Raw genomic sequence first — 12,056 nt, forward strand, 5'->3', positions numbered from 1 at the left:
CAATTAAGGAGAAGGGGGTAAGAAGAGAAGACAGAGAGAGATGACGGCGCATAAGAGAGGAGAGAGAGAGAAGAAATGAGAGAGTGAGAGATTAGGGTTAGGGTTAGATAATAAGTAGTGGTCAAACCAGGTATGGGCGGGTCGGATCTTGGGTTGTGGGTAGGTGGGTCGTGGGCTTGGGATAGAAGTGGGCCAAAGAACCATGAGCCATCCAGGTGAGTTTAAATGGGCCTCCCTTAATTTGGTCATGGGTCATATTTCTAACAGTTGAAATGCTGCATTGAAATCTAACTTTGTACTGAATGCTCTTAGTTCTATAACTATTGGTATATACATACATATATATATAGGCATGTCATGCAATCTTACAATTTTTAAAACATAAAAGTCAGCTAATTTGTCTAAAAAATCACCCTATCTTATAAGTAGGAAATAAGCCGATTTCGTCAGTCAATCCACCGTGATCCAAAAAGCATATATATTTTCTAAACATACGTAGCAACTCAATAACAAAATTCATAGTGATGTTATCCTATTTCTGTTCAAGTATAGATAAAAGTACAAGTTTATCTACTAATGTTTGATGCTCTAGTTATAACCGCCATACCACACCTATCACATAAGTTCATTTCAACATATCAAACACACAATGTCTCTAAAAGCTTTTTATCAGATTGACAATCCCTGCCCCTTCATGAAGTTTTCATTCTAGTCGCGTCCAAAGAGACGAGGGGCAAGACAGTAAAGACTCGATACTTGCCTGATATATTCTTCTAGTATAAAAAGGAAATCCCATTTTAGCATAGGAAAGAAAAAAAGGAAAAGTGAGAAGTGAATCTATTATTCTAGGAAATATTGCATTTTCATAATTGAAAACCTCTAGAGAATCAATTGTAAGGTGTCGTAGCTGTATCCTAAGGCCCCATTTACTTCAAAAAGTCGTATTAAATGAATGATATTAATTATTCTTATTAAATAAATAATAAAAAAAATTTGTATACTTTGTCAGGTGTTTACTTATATGTATTATTGAAACGTGATAAATTCTATCAAGTATTTATTTAGATGTATCCACATGCTTTTGATAGAAAAATTATCTTTGAGTCCTTGTTTACAAAATTTAAGAGACAACAAAATATTATTATTATTATTATTATTATTTTATTACTGTTATTATTACTATTATTATCATCATTACTATTACTATTTTATTACTGTTAATGTTATTATCAATATTATTTTTATTATTATTGTTGTTGTTCTCCTCCTCCTCCTCCTCATCATCATCATTATTATTATTATTATTCATCAAATTACGATGGTACAATAATCATTCACATTTGGTGCAACCTTGAGACTAATTGATACCACCTACCAAGGTGGTATTAGTTATTCAGGTGTAACACTAATTAGTACATAACTTTGATTTTATATCGGGCCCCCGTACAACAAAATAAATACTGTATTATCCTATACTAATTTTTTTTTATACAAACTTATACATTAAAAGTAAATGGGGCCTAAATCTTTGATCAAATAAGTAGTTTTTCTTAATTAATTTTGGTTGATTATTACGTAATTCTTTAATTGTGCGATATCACATTTCTACCTACCTGAACTCAGATATTGCTGCAATGGACGAGAGAAAGGAGGACATGGAAATCGATCAAAATAATGTCGACGCTTTGATGGCAAATTTGAGGTAAAGATGATATTTTGTGGAAAGTTAGGGACAAATGAGACATTAATCTTGGCCTGACTGGGGACAAAGAGGGAAAACAAAAATTAATAATAATACCATTGGGCTGGCCCGCCCATTAATTCGACGATGTTGGGCGAATCCCAATCTATGCACTAATCTGAAGTAAAACTGGGCTGGCCCAGACAAATAAATGTTGAGTTGGGCTGGATTATACCAGATATCCGGCCCAGTAGAAGGTGGTTACTAATTTGTCCAATTTTTGAATGCAAATTACGCTCGTGTCTCTCCCGCTTGCTTGTTTAGTTCTTTGTCCTGAGGACCTGAGTTACATTCATTTTGTTGCCGGCGACTGAGAGAGAACAGAGTAGGAGCAAGGAAGGAGGAGACTAAGGTTAATTCTCTCACCAGTCGCAGACTCTGATAAGCAGATCGCGCGCTCCGCCGCCGTCGCCACCAGCTTCATGCCTTCTGAGTAAATCAGCGCCGGAACTTCTGATTCCGAGGCGTCCGCAGCTGGAGCCGCCGCGCGCAGTGTAGTCTTATAGTGTAGGGACGGCGGCATTGGATGCTGCAGCACAGATTAATGTGCAGAAGAGGAAGACGAGGACTAAGGCCGTATTTACCTTGAATTGTTAGTTTCATTTCACCTGCAATTTTGAGCTGTATTTAAATCGTTAGTTTCACAGTTTTATATTTTCTACGCAAAAAAAGAAAAATTGTGACTCTTCTTTCCAACTAGAGTTAGGATTATGATAATTGAAGTGAAAGCAGGGGGGAAAAAAAAGAAAAGAAAAAACTAATGACTTGTCTAGTTTTGTTGCTCTCTGCTATGTTTTGCTTGGCAACTGCAAGAGAAGAATCATGTTAGTTTGAATTTTCGGGAATTTCCTTGCTTTTGAACTTGTACTTAGTTATCACTTTCTGTTGCTGATGGTTCTTCGCATTCTTTTTCTTTACTTTCCTGTGGCACAGTTGAAACTGAGCAAGATATCGTACCCAACACGATGTTACAATGGATGGGTGGATCAAGGCGGAAAGTGACAACAGTAAGTTATAGTGTAATAAATGCTTTTGTCCTACAGTGTTGCGTTGTAACCGGAGAGCATCCGAAAAGAAAATACTTCACTGACCGTTTATTGTTTGGGAATTTTTTTTCCATATTCTGGGCCTAATATTTCCTGGTTTGAGTTCTCCCATCGATTTGGGTACCCACTAAAGTTGTTAGGTGAGTTAGTGAATGGGAAGCAGATCTTTATGTTTAACGGACACTATCAGGCTTTCTAGGCCTTGCCATAAAATATAAACTACTGTTACTACTCTGTCATGCTTAAATGTACTGTTTTGTTTTCTTGCTCTGGGCTATATAGACAAACCATTATACTGTCTTCATTGGACTTAAATCTATAAACTCATAGGCTTGACCAGGTTGAAGTGCAGCCACCTTGTCGGAGGATCTAGTTTCATGATATAGACTGTTCATTTTTCAAAATTGTAGTATGTAGACTCTGATGATTAATAACACACCAGGGTTAGGCAAACTCATCCTATCACGTTCCTATACAGTAACTTTTCAGCTTTACTTTGCGCATTGAAGTCCCTCCTACTAGTCAGGAAAAAGTCGACTTGGAGAGATGCCTTTGTTACTTTCTTCTTTGATTTTTCGGTTACTTGGTAACATGATGAGAATTGATGTGATCCTAGTTACTTATATTGTTTCAGTTTGTTATTTTGTTTTCATTTTAACATCAGAAGCATTCGTCTTTTATGTGGTGTACATGTGGCATGTAATCATGCTGGGATGGGAAAATTGCAGTCAAGAAAGTCAACTGATAAAAGGTACGAAACATATTCTGACTTTACACATTGGTTTCTTACTCACCCTTTCTTCACCCCTGATCTTGTGACCAGAGTTCTTATCATTTGCCACATGATATGGAGCTGAATTGCCGAGAATTTAAATAAATACAGGCAAAAGCAGTATTTTGAGCAAAGGAAACGACAGCAGCAGCAGCCAGCTGGTTTAGAGAGTTATGCTGATGGAAAGCGCTTGTGCACTCTACATTCTGATAATAATAGATCTCTTGATATTCTTAGTCTGGTAAATGCATCAATTGTATCTCAGGATCACAGGACCAGCTGGATCAATGGTAATTGACCTTGACTTCTGAGATTTAGAAAAGCCAGAAATTTCTCAGAGATTCTCATTCTCTGAGATGCATGAGAATCAATTTGGATTCACATCCATGTTATTTATCGCATAATCATAAACTGAAACCTTGGGATATGATATTATTTTGGATAATTACATACACGTTTTGTTCTCTTTCGTTTATATTGGTCTGCTAGTCCTCTCAGCTGCAATATTTTGATTTTTAATTTAGAATATATTCAGATCCATGCTTCTGTTGTCTTAAGCAAACTGATTCAACTAGTGATATTAACTCTTATTGTTCCCTGCTATGTCTAATATACTGAGTGTAAATCTTTTTGCCAATTTTTAATGGATAGTTTCTTTGAGGTTAGTACTCCCGGATGTTTCCATTGTTTTGCAACTTTGCCAGCTTAAAACATATTCTACAGTGGAACAAAATTTTCAATCTTTGAATTCTAGAATGCATGAATACGTATATGATACTTCACCATTTACTCTTGGTTTACGGCTATGTTTATGCTCTAAGTTCTCACTATGATGATTAGAAGAGGTAGCAGAGCTTAAAGAACCTACATAGGGGTGTTTGTTGTCAGAGTTGGGTGGCTTTTTTCTGTTTTATTTTTAAATGTTACCTTTCGAATTCTAAACTTTTTTATCAGTTAATTTATACTAACGCCAGCCTGAATCTACTCTTATTTCATCTGATATGCATTCAGTATTTACTTAATTGCAAACTAGGTGTACTTGTTCTTTTTATTTCAACATGCCATACAATTAAAAAAATAATCCTTATAAAAATACAATTCAACATTAAATTTCAATATCCATTATGCTATTATTATCTATATCACATCTTGATTGCCTTTTCCTTTTCATCACAAAAGCAATGGATAATTCAGGGGATGCTGATTTTACTTTGAACCATCAATGTGCACACCCGCCTCCAGCTATTCTCGCCAGTGGAGGAATGCCTGTGGATCAATCTGAAATAAATGAAGAAAGTATGCTTCCGATCTTAGTTAATGTTTTTCTTTTTCTCTCATTAGGCTATTCATTTCCTTTTTGAGATGGTAGGTACTGTATGTTGGCAAGAGCCTAGCATCATACTTTATTTGTAGCAGGTACTCCTTGGAATTATGGCACAGAGGCTGAAAATTCAAAGAAGTAAGCTTTGGCTCAATATCAAAGAGATATCCCTCGAAATCCTATAGTTGATTTCTTTCAAGTTTATTGTTCTCTAAATAGATTCAAAAGATTAAAAAGACAACTCTATAAGTAGGGTTACTTTTCTATATAAGTTACAATTATCTTGGAAGTAATTTATGTTCTGTTCCTGCATGCTGCATTCCATTGTCTCTTTCCAAGCTCTACTATTGTTTTTCAAAAGAGATTTCTCTGACTGGAGAGGACATTAAACAGTCACAGCTTTACAGGGTTTCGATCCATTTACCTGACCACAATGAAGTTTTAGTTGGAAATAACAAGAAAGTTGATCCTTTCAAGCTGTCCACCACCAATCGTGAGTATTCTTTTTCTCTTCCCAGAGCATCTAAGTTGTTCTAAGTTTCAGTACCTCGTGGGTTTCCTGATAACTCGTTCTTCGGACAGTTGTTTTTCATTTCCATTTTCAAATGCTACCATGTTTTAAGAAATGTTGATGACTGATGATCAAGATAATGCCAATATAGCTCGCTTGAAACTGTTTTTCTTTCTTATTTTATATCCACAGAGATATCTGTCATTGATTTGCTTGGTGATGGTGGAGGAAACAGTAATGAAGAAGAAGATTCAACACATGCTCGGGAAGCTCATGTTGCATTTTCTATTGAAGGTTATGCTTTATCGGAAATGATCCAGCATTCTTATTTTTCAATCCCATATGTACCAGATCATGATCCCTGAAAAACCTAATAGAGAAATATTTGCCCCATTGTAAGAATTATCTTTACTACTTTTCTTGCCTACTTGACTTATCTAGTAAAAAATATGACAAGGAAATCCCTGCACCATGAGTCACTGAATGATTATTCTTCTGAATATGAAGTAAAATCAAGAAAAGAAAGGGAAAGTGGATTTTACTTCTACTTTCTTTCCATGCATATTAGGGAAGTCAATTGATAAAAGCACAAATTTTCACTTACTATGATCCCTCTCTCAAATTGTATGGAATTCTGGCACTTGTAAGTTTCACAGGAATTTAACCCCTTTTTCCTCGGAGATCTATTAGCTTTAGATTTTAAAATGATGGCTATAATCTTTAGCTAGCATTTATTGAGAGACTGCTTATGCATTTCAGATATAGGGAAAGTGGGAACTGAAACTCCAGTTCACTCCCCGAAGATAGCTGGCAGGTGAGTTCTATAGACATATTTATAGAAGTTTTACCACGTACTGCACGACTTAATAATCAGTCTAGTACAAAACTGCGGTATGCAGGCATGCGTTTCATGGGGCATGTTCTTGAGATTTACAACAAGACGTTTATCAAACAACACAAACAGAAAATATCAAGGCGCATGCTAATAGGATTAGAGACCTAGGTCAAGTTTTGAGCCACTTAGCCTTATTACTTTAGTTTATTTGTTCAGACAAATCCAGAGGGCTAGTAAGAAGCTTAAATGGAAAGCTTTACATATATTTTCCTTGGTTTGTGCTTTTTACGTTTCGGATTGTTTTGACTTTCTCAAATTAGCTTTACAACCTCTTATCCACCTGACAACACTAGCTGTTTGATAATGTCTGGATTCTGGAACTAAACTGTGATTTACAATACTTAATAATTTACCATCCAACACTTCAAATGATGTGTGCTTCGGATACTTTTTCCTTTACAGGTAGGAGCTTAATTGCTTGATAATTTGCATGTTGAAAGCTAGGCAGCTATTGCTACTTGAGTGTAGCCAATACTGTTTTGTTCTACAATTTTCTTAATAGGGTTATTGCACTATTTTTTGAGGTCTCCTCTTCCTCATTGGCTGCTCTCATGCGGAACAATTGTAATTATTTTAAGATATGCTGTAGAAATATCATCTTTAATGCCTAATTTTCACAAGAAATATCAATTCACATGTTACTCTTAATAACGTATACGTGGATAACAGACTTTACACTATGCATCTAATACCTGTAGCCTGAGAATGCCAATAAAGTTGGAAATTTTGAAACTCCACTCAAGTTAGTTCTCTACCAGTTTGTTTCATTTGCATCCTCAAATCTTTCAATTTTCATAGTCCTACTTGTCATGGCTCACTTACTAGTATCTTCTTTTATATGATGCATTTGGTATTGCAAGCAAAAAGTGAAGTTCATTCGTTCTAGTCAGCAGTCTTGGGGGCAACCCGCATACTTTTTGAGGAAGTCTTGAAGTTCACTTGCTGAGCTTTAGTGGTCTTTTACATTCACTATATATGAATCCAAAAAGGAGTGTTATGTTCCATTTGTTCAGGCCCTCTGGTTTTTAATGATTACAGATCCTTCCCAAATGGTTTCTCTTCTCCAGAAAAAGGAAGGAGACAATCCATCTCGTCCAGACACTTTGATTATGGTTTTCATGACCTGGAGTCCCCAGTGGTAAGAGTATTTATATTGCCTCTTGTCAGTTATATAAACTTTCTGATGTGGTCCTAGCACCCGGCAGTCACTAGTATATCCTGGCACAGGGTTTTGTTGTTTCTGGACTGTTATTTAGCTTGTCAAGAAATTCATAGCTTCTAACTGTACTCTCATTTGGTCTGCCCTTGTTGAGTAAATTGATAGATATTTGTCTTCCATTATGTGTTTGGTTGAGGATCTATATAGGACTTAATGACTGGGGCCAATATTCTATACGTTCAGAGATGAATACATCAGTACAGGATGGCAACTTGAGTTTCTGGTTGCAACACAGTTGACAATTAATTTGATTCTGTTAAAGGAACAGTTAGCATGGTATTGATTTAGAACTTAACATTTTTCACTTAGTCCTGATGTTTAAAATGGTTCGCTATTGATTGCTTTTCTTGCTGAGAAATATGGGAGAAATTTATTGCCATAGGATGTTTAGATGGCAATCCATGCAACTCAATAAACAGACCATTCATTTTATTACTTCCAAGTTCTAACTATTCTTGTCTCATTATCTGTATGGATCATTATAAAATTCTTGAATAGATGCATATTCTTTGCCTTTTTGATCTGTTAGTGATTGTCCCTTAATTTGAAGATAATAACGATCTATATATTATTTTTTCTATGTCAATTTGGTCATATTTCTGTGGTCATTGATCATGTTCTCAAACTCATACATCAAGAGGGAAAATTACAGGTTGTTATGATGCAGGATATTGATTTTTCACCATATGACAATTCAAAAGAAAAGCCTTCCTGCTCAAGGAGCATGAGGAACATAGTTGAATATCCAAACCAGACGTTCTTAAATTTCGGAAAGTCCTCTCCTTTCAACTGCAATGTTAGTAAATTGCAGGGTGTTTCTGGCACTGATGAACTCATCTACAACATCCAAGACAGCGGCAGAAACATTTGGAATAATGGTGTTTGTATATGCAATTTTCATCTTCAGTTATCATTGTAATTCTCTTTAGTTTTCTATCTAAGTCGTTTATCAGAATATTAAGACAAATATGCATTAGGTGGTTTAAATTACTACACTGAACAGTTCGAGGGCTACAGATTGGCTGACTAGATATCATCCATTCGAATAAAGTGTTGTATTTAGGTAGGTCATTACTCATTAGTTGATTTGGTGGAAACTGATAAAGATCTGAACCAATCTTTGTTGGGGTTGGGCATTGAGGGGCTAGGAAAAACTCGAGAAATCTAGGAAGTTGTCGTTTATTTTACATGGAAATCGCATTGATTCTAATTGAGGTTACTGTTATTATTCTCTGAAATATTATCCATCTGACAATTTCTTAATAGAGTAGTTCTGCTACAGTTAATGTGTTGTATGTTTAGAAGTTATTAATGGGGATATCCTTACTCAAAGCTGGGGGGGGAATGATGACACTGAGGTTATTATTGATTTTCTGACTTGAGCTTAAGAAGGTTTTCCTGGAGATCTGGCTTGACCTCAGATGATAGGCTCGTAACTTTTCCCAACATTCTGGTTAAGACTTGGATCCCAATCTATCTAGAATTATCCAAGTTCAGCATGTGTTCTCTAGATCAGTAACAAGGAATCAATTATTTATACTCTTCTTTGCAGTGTTTCTAACCTGATAAGAAAGCACCCTTATATCTGTTCAGCAATTTCATGCTATATGAGCATGCTCTTTGTGATGCTCAAGGGGAGTAGTATGTACTTAGTAGGATCAACTGCATCATATACATGATACCAGAAATATAAATATGTGCAAGTTTTTCAGCTGTTACTAAGCTTGCAAACTCTATATGCAATATGTACTCTACTCTCTCTCTCTCTCTCGTTTGAGAACACATGTCTGTAATGGAGGCTGTTGAAATTTTCTTGAAGATTAAGGCTTTCAATATGCCATCTATTTTCATATTGGGATGTACTAAATTGTCTCCTTACTCGGACTCCGCATTCAAATTATAATATGTAATTAAAGATCATAACTATAGTTTGTGTGTTTCTGGATAGTTTTTCATATGCAAAGTTAGGATTGTATTTGTTTAATTAGTTTTTCATTGGCGCTGTTGATTTCTGTAAGTTTTGGCTTCAATATGATCAAGTGATAGGACTGGCATTCTTTACTCTTTTCTATTTGTTAGGTCCTAGCTTCTTTGACGACAGTACTGATCACCTGGGACAGTATGAATCATTTTGCAAGAACTGGGTTGATCAAAGAAATTTTAGTTATGATGATTATAGCCATAATAAAGACCTCTGGAATCAGGACAGCAATTTCGAAGCATGGAATGTGCAGAAGCAAAGGTCTGCTACTAAATTAATTATTTCTCCATCCTTCTTAAGACTGTCACTTAACTGATAGGATTCTCTTGTGACTTTACAGGTCCTGCATCCAAAGAACCGAAAATTTCGATAAGAGAGGTGCTTCCTCCTTTTGTGGATGTTTATGGTTTTCTTAACATTTAACATCTCTTCTGTTGTTGAACAGTAGCTATCCTCGGTTGCTTGCGCCCTTTCTTCTTTACAGACCCAAAATAATTTGATTGATGTTCTATGGCATCAATAGTATTTTATTTCACTATGACGAGGGAATCTAACAAAAGAGCTGCATTCCTTAGAGATCAAGATTCATTATAAGTTTAGGCGTCCTCTACTATTTCTATACCATCTTCAGTTATTAATCACCATAAAATTTGCTGGGAGGAAACACACTTACACTGAAGATAGGAATATTGAATTTATGCACATCTTATATTGTTTGGAGAAAACCACAGAAAATGCTAATAACTAGCTTGCTGTTTTCGCCTAAAGTTTCAGTGAGCTCCTTCCTGCAGTTTATTAGGCGAATAAACATTTTTTTTTAATAGAATTTCCAATTCTTCCTTATAAGTTTTTGTTAATTCATAGTGTGTTTCCAAGCAATTTGCTACTTAGATAAATTGTTCTTATAAAATATATGCCTCAACATATCCATTTGCATTTTTGTAGCCAGGAATTTATGCATTCAACATAAGAGTTATCTCTGTCTCAAGGAAGATTAGTTAGATCTAGATCATATTTGTCGGTGATCTGCTATACCATTTTACTGAGTTTTTCTCATTTTCTTCTCGCTGGGTCAGAGTCACCCTTTCCTTATCGAAAGCATCAGAACACAGAGGACCTTCCTGATGTCATAATTTCAGAAACAATGTGGTAAGTAAACTTTGTGGAAGAGCTAAATGGTTATACTATTTGGGTCCTCTAATAGGTTGTCCTGTAAAATGGCAGGTATGCTGCTGTTGAAATAGATAATGGTGTTAAAGATGCTGTTGACCACTTTGTAACAGAAGATGCTAGAGACAGCCTGAGTCTGCTGAGGTTTCACATTTGCGCTTTTTGTCAACATCTCAAATCTTTCATTTTATTCTGAACTAATTGGAACTCTGTGTCCTACTGCGAGTTCTTGACAGTGAAGAATCATGCTCTTCCACTGCAGGTTATTTGGTTTTATCATACTACGGTTTTAGCAATTGATTTTTCTCAAGTTGTGAACGTAATAAATTTTTTTGGGAACAGTGAGGGGCGATGCGGCCAAAAATTCCTGAAACAGAGCTTCAGAAAGACTCAGTGTAGTAGACTTTATTTTTCTACCTCTTGCTCATCATTGTTAGGTAGGTAAAATGCCAACAGCTATCTGCATTTATGGTGTTGGCATTCTTTTCAGGTGTAAGCAGACTTGAAATTGACTTCTGCGGAAACGGGCTGTGTAAGGTAGATTTCTCACATGTTCTTTCAGAACTCTCTTGGTGGCATTAAACAATATTGAGTGACATGATGCAAAAATCATTTTAACAGCTTATCTTCCAGTTGATGATGCAAGAACGCTTTAAACAACTATCTAAAAAGGCTAAATTAAGTTTTATCTAATTAAGCTAATAATTCCAGATTTCAAATAATAGTTCACGTTCAATTCATCAGAGATGTTTTGATGAATACTAAATGAGGAAACAAGGATGAGACTGATCTTCAAAATTCTCCTACTAAGTTGCTATTAAATCCCTTGTAAGCTTATTGTTGGAAAAATTCAGTTTTGTGTAATAAAATAATGTTATGAAATGTAACAATCTAATTTAGAAATCAAAACCAATATAAGTGACGTTGGAATAGAGTATTATATATAATAGTTAAAAATGCTATTTATGACAAGAAAATTAAATAGTAAATTGACAACGAGAATGGAATTGTAACAATTATTTGTCCAATGGTAATTGTAAGAATTAATTGAATTCCATAGTTCGCTACTTGTCTTGAAGAAAATATACGTTCGATATTAATAGTGCACTGGATATAACATAATTTCTCTCAAGATAAAACGATTGTAATTCTTTCGGTGTAGTACTATATCAATGAACATCTCAATCAAATACTCAAAAGCTCGTTACAAAACTTAAGTTCAAATTTGAAAGTTTTGAGAGAGAGGCAAAGAGAGAGAGAGAGAGAAATGGCATGGCCAACCTCACCACTTAATATAGCAAATTGAATTAGCTATTATTGGCATTTAAAACAACCAAAAACGATGGCAAAAGACCTGTAACAGCAGCAGCATTAAGTTTTTAGTTTCAGGTGTTAAAACC

At 35.3% G+C, this 12,056-nt stretch overlaps 1 protein-coding gene across 9 annotated transcripts; it reads left to right on the forward strand.

Moving 5' to 3' along the window:
• On the forward strand, positions 1,986–11,270 carry LOC105163855. 9 transcript variants are annotated; one of them, XM_020694447.1, is made up of 18 exons: positions 1,986–2,333; positions 2,675–2,748; positions 3,516–3,538; positions 3,671–3,849; positions 4,739–4,855; positions 4,973–5,018; positions 5,288–5,373; positions 5,584–5,685; positions 6,151–6,205; positions 7,325–7,424; positions 8,158–8,383; positions 9,585–9,747; positions 9,827–9,864; positions 10,563–10,635; positions 10,711–10,800; positions 10,893–10,918; positions 10,999–11,049; positions 11,147–11,270. In XM_020694447.1, exons 2-17 carry the CDS (start codon positions 2,707–2,709, stop codon positions 11,025–11,027), a joined length of 1,395 nt encoding a protein of 464 aa, XP_020550106.1. In that variant the 5' UTR covers positions 1,986–2,333; positions 2,675–2,706; the 3' UTR covers positions 11,028–11,049; positions 11,147–11,270. The 9 variants fall into 9 exon arrangements, with proteins under 9 accessions (XP_020550106.1, XP_020550111.1, XP_020550112.1 ...); XM_020694452.1 differs by having other exon boundaries at positions 3,452–3,538; positions 10,999–11,270; XM_020694453.1 differs by having other exon boundaries at positions 3,611–3,849; positions 10,999–11,270.

This window comes from Sesamum indicum, linkage group LG6 (assembly GCF_000512975.1).
Source record: "Sesamum indicum cultivar Zhongzhi No. 13 linkage group LG6, S_indicum_v1.0, whole genome shotgun sequence".
In the NCBI taxonomy this organism is placed as follows: Eukaryota; Viridiplantae; Streptophyta; class Magnoliopsida; order Lamiales; family Pedaliaceae; genus Sesamum; species Sesamum indicum.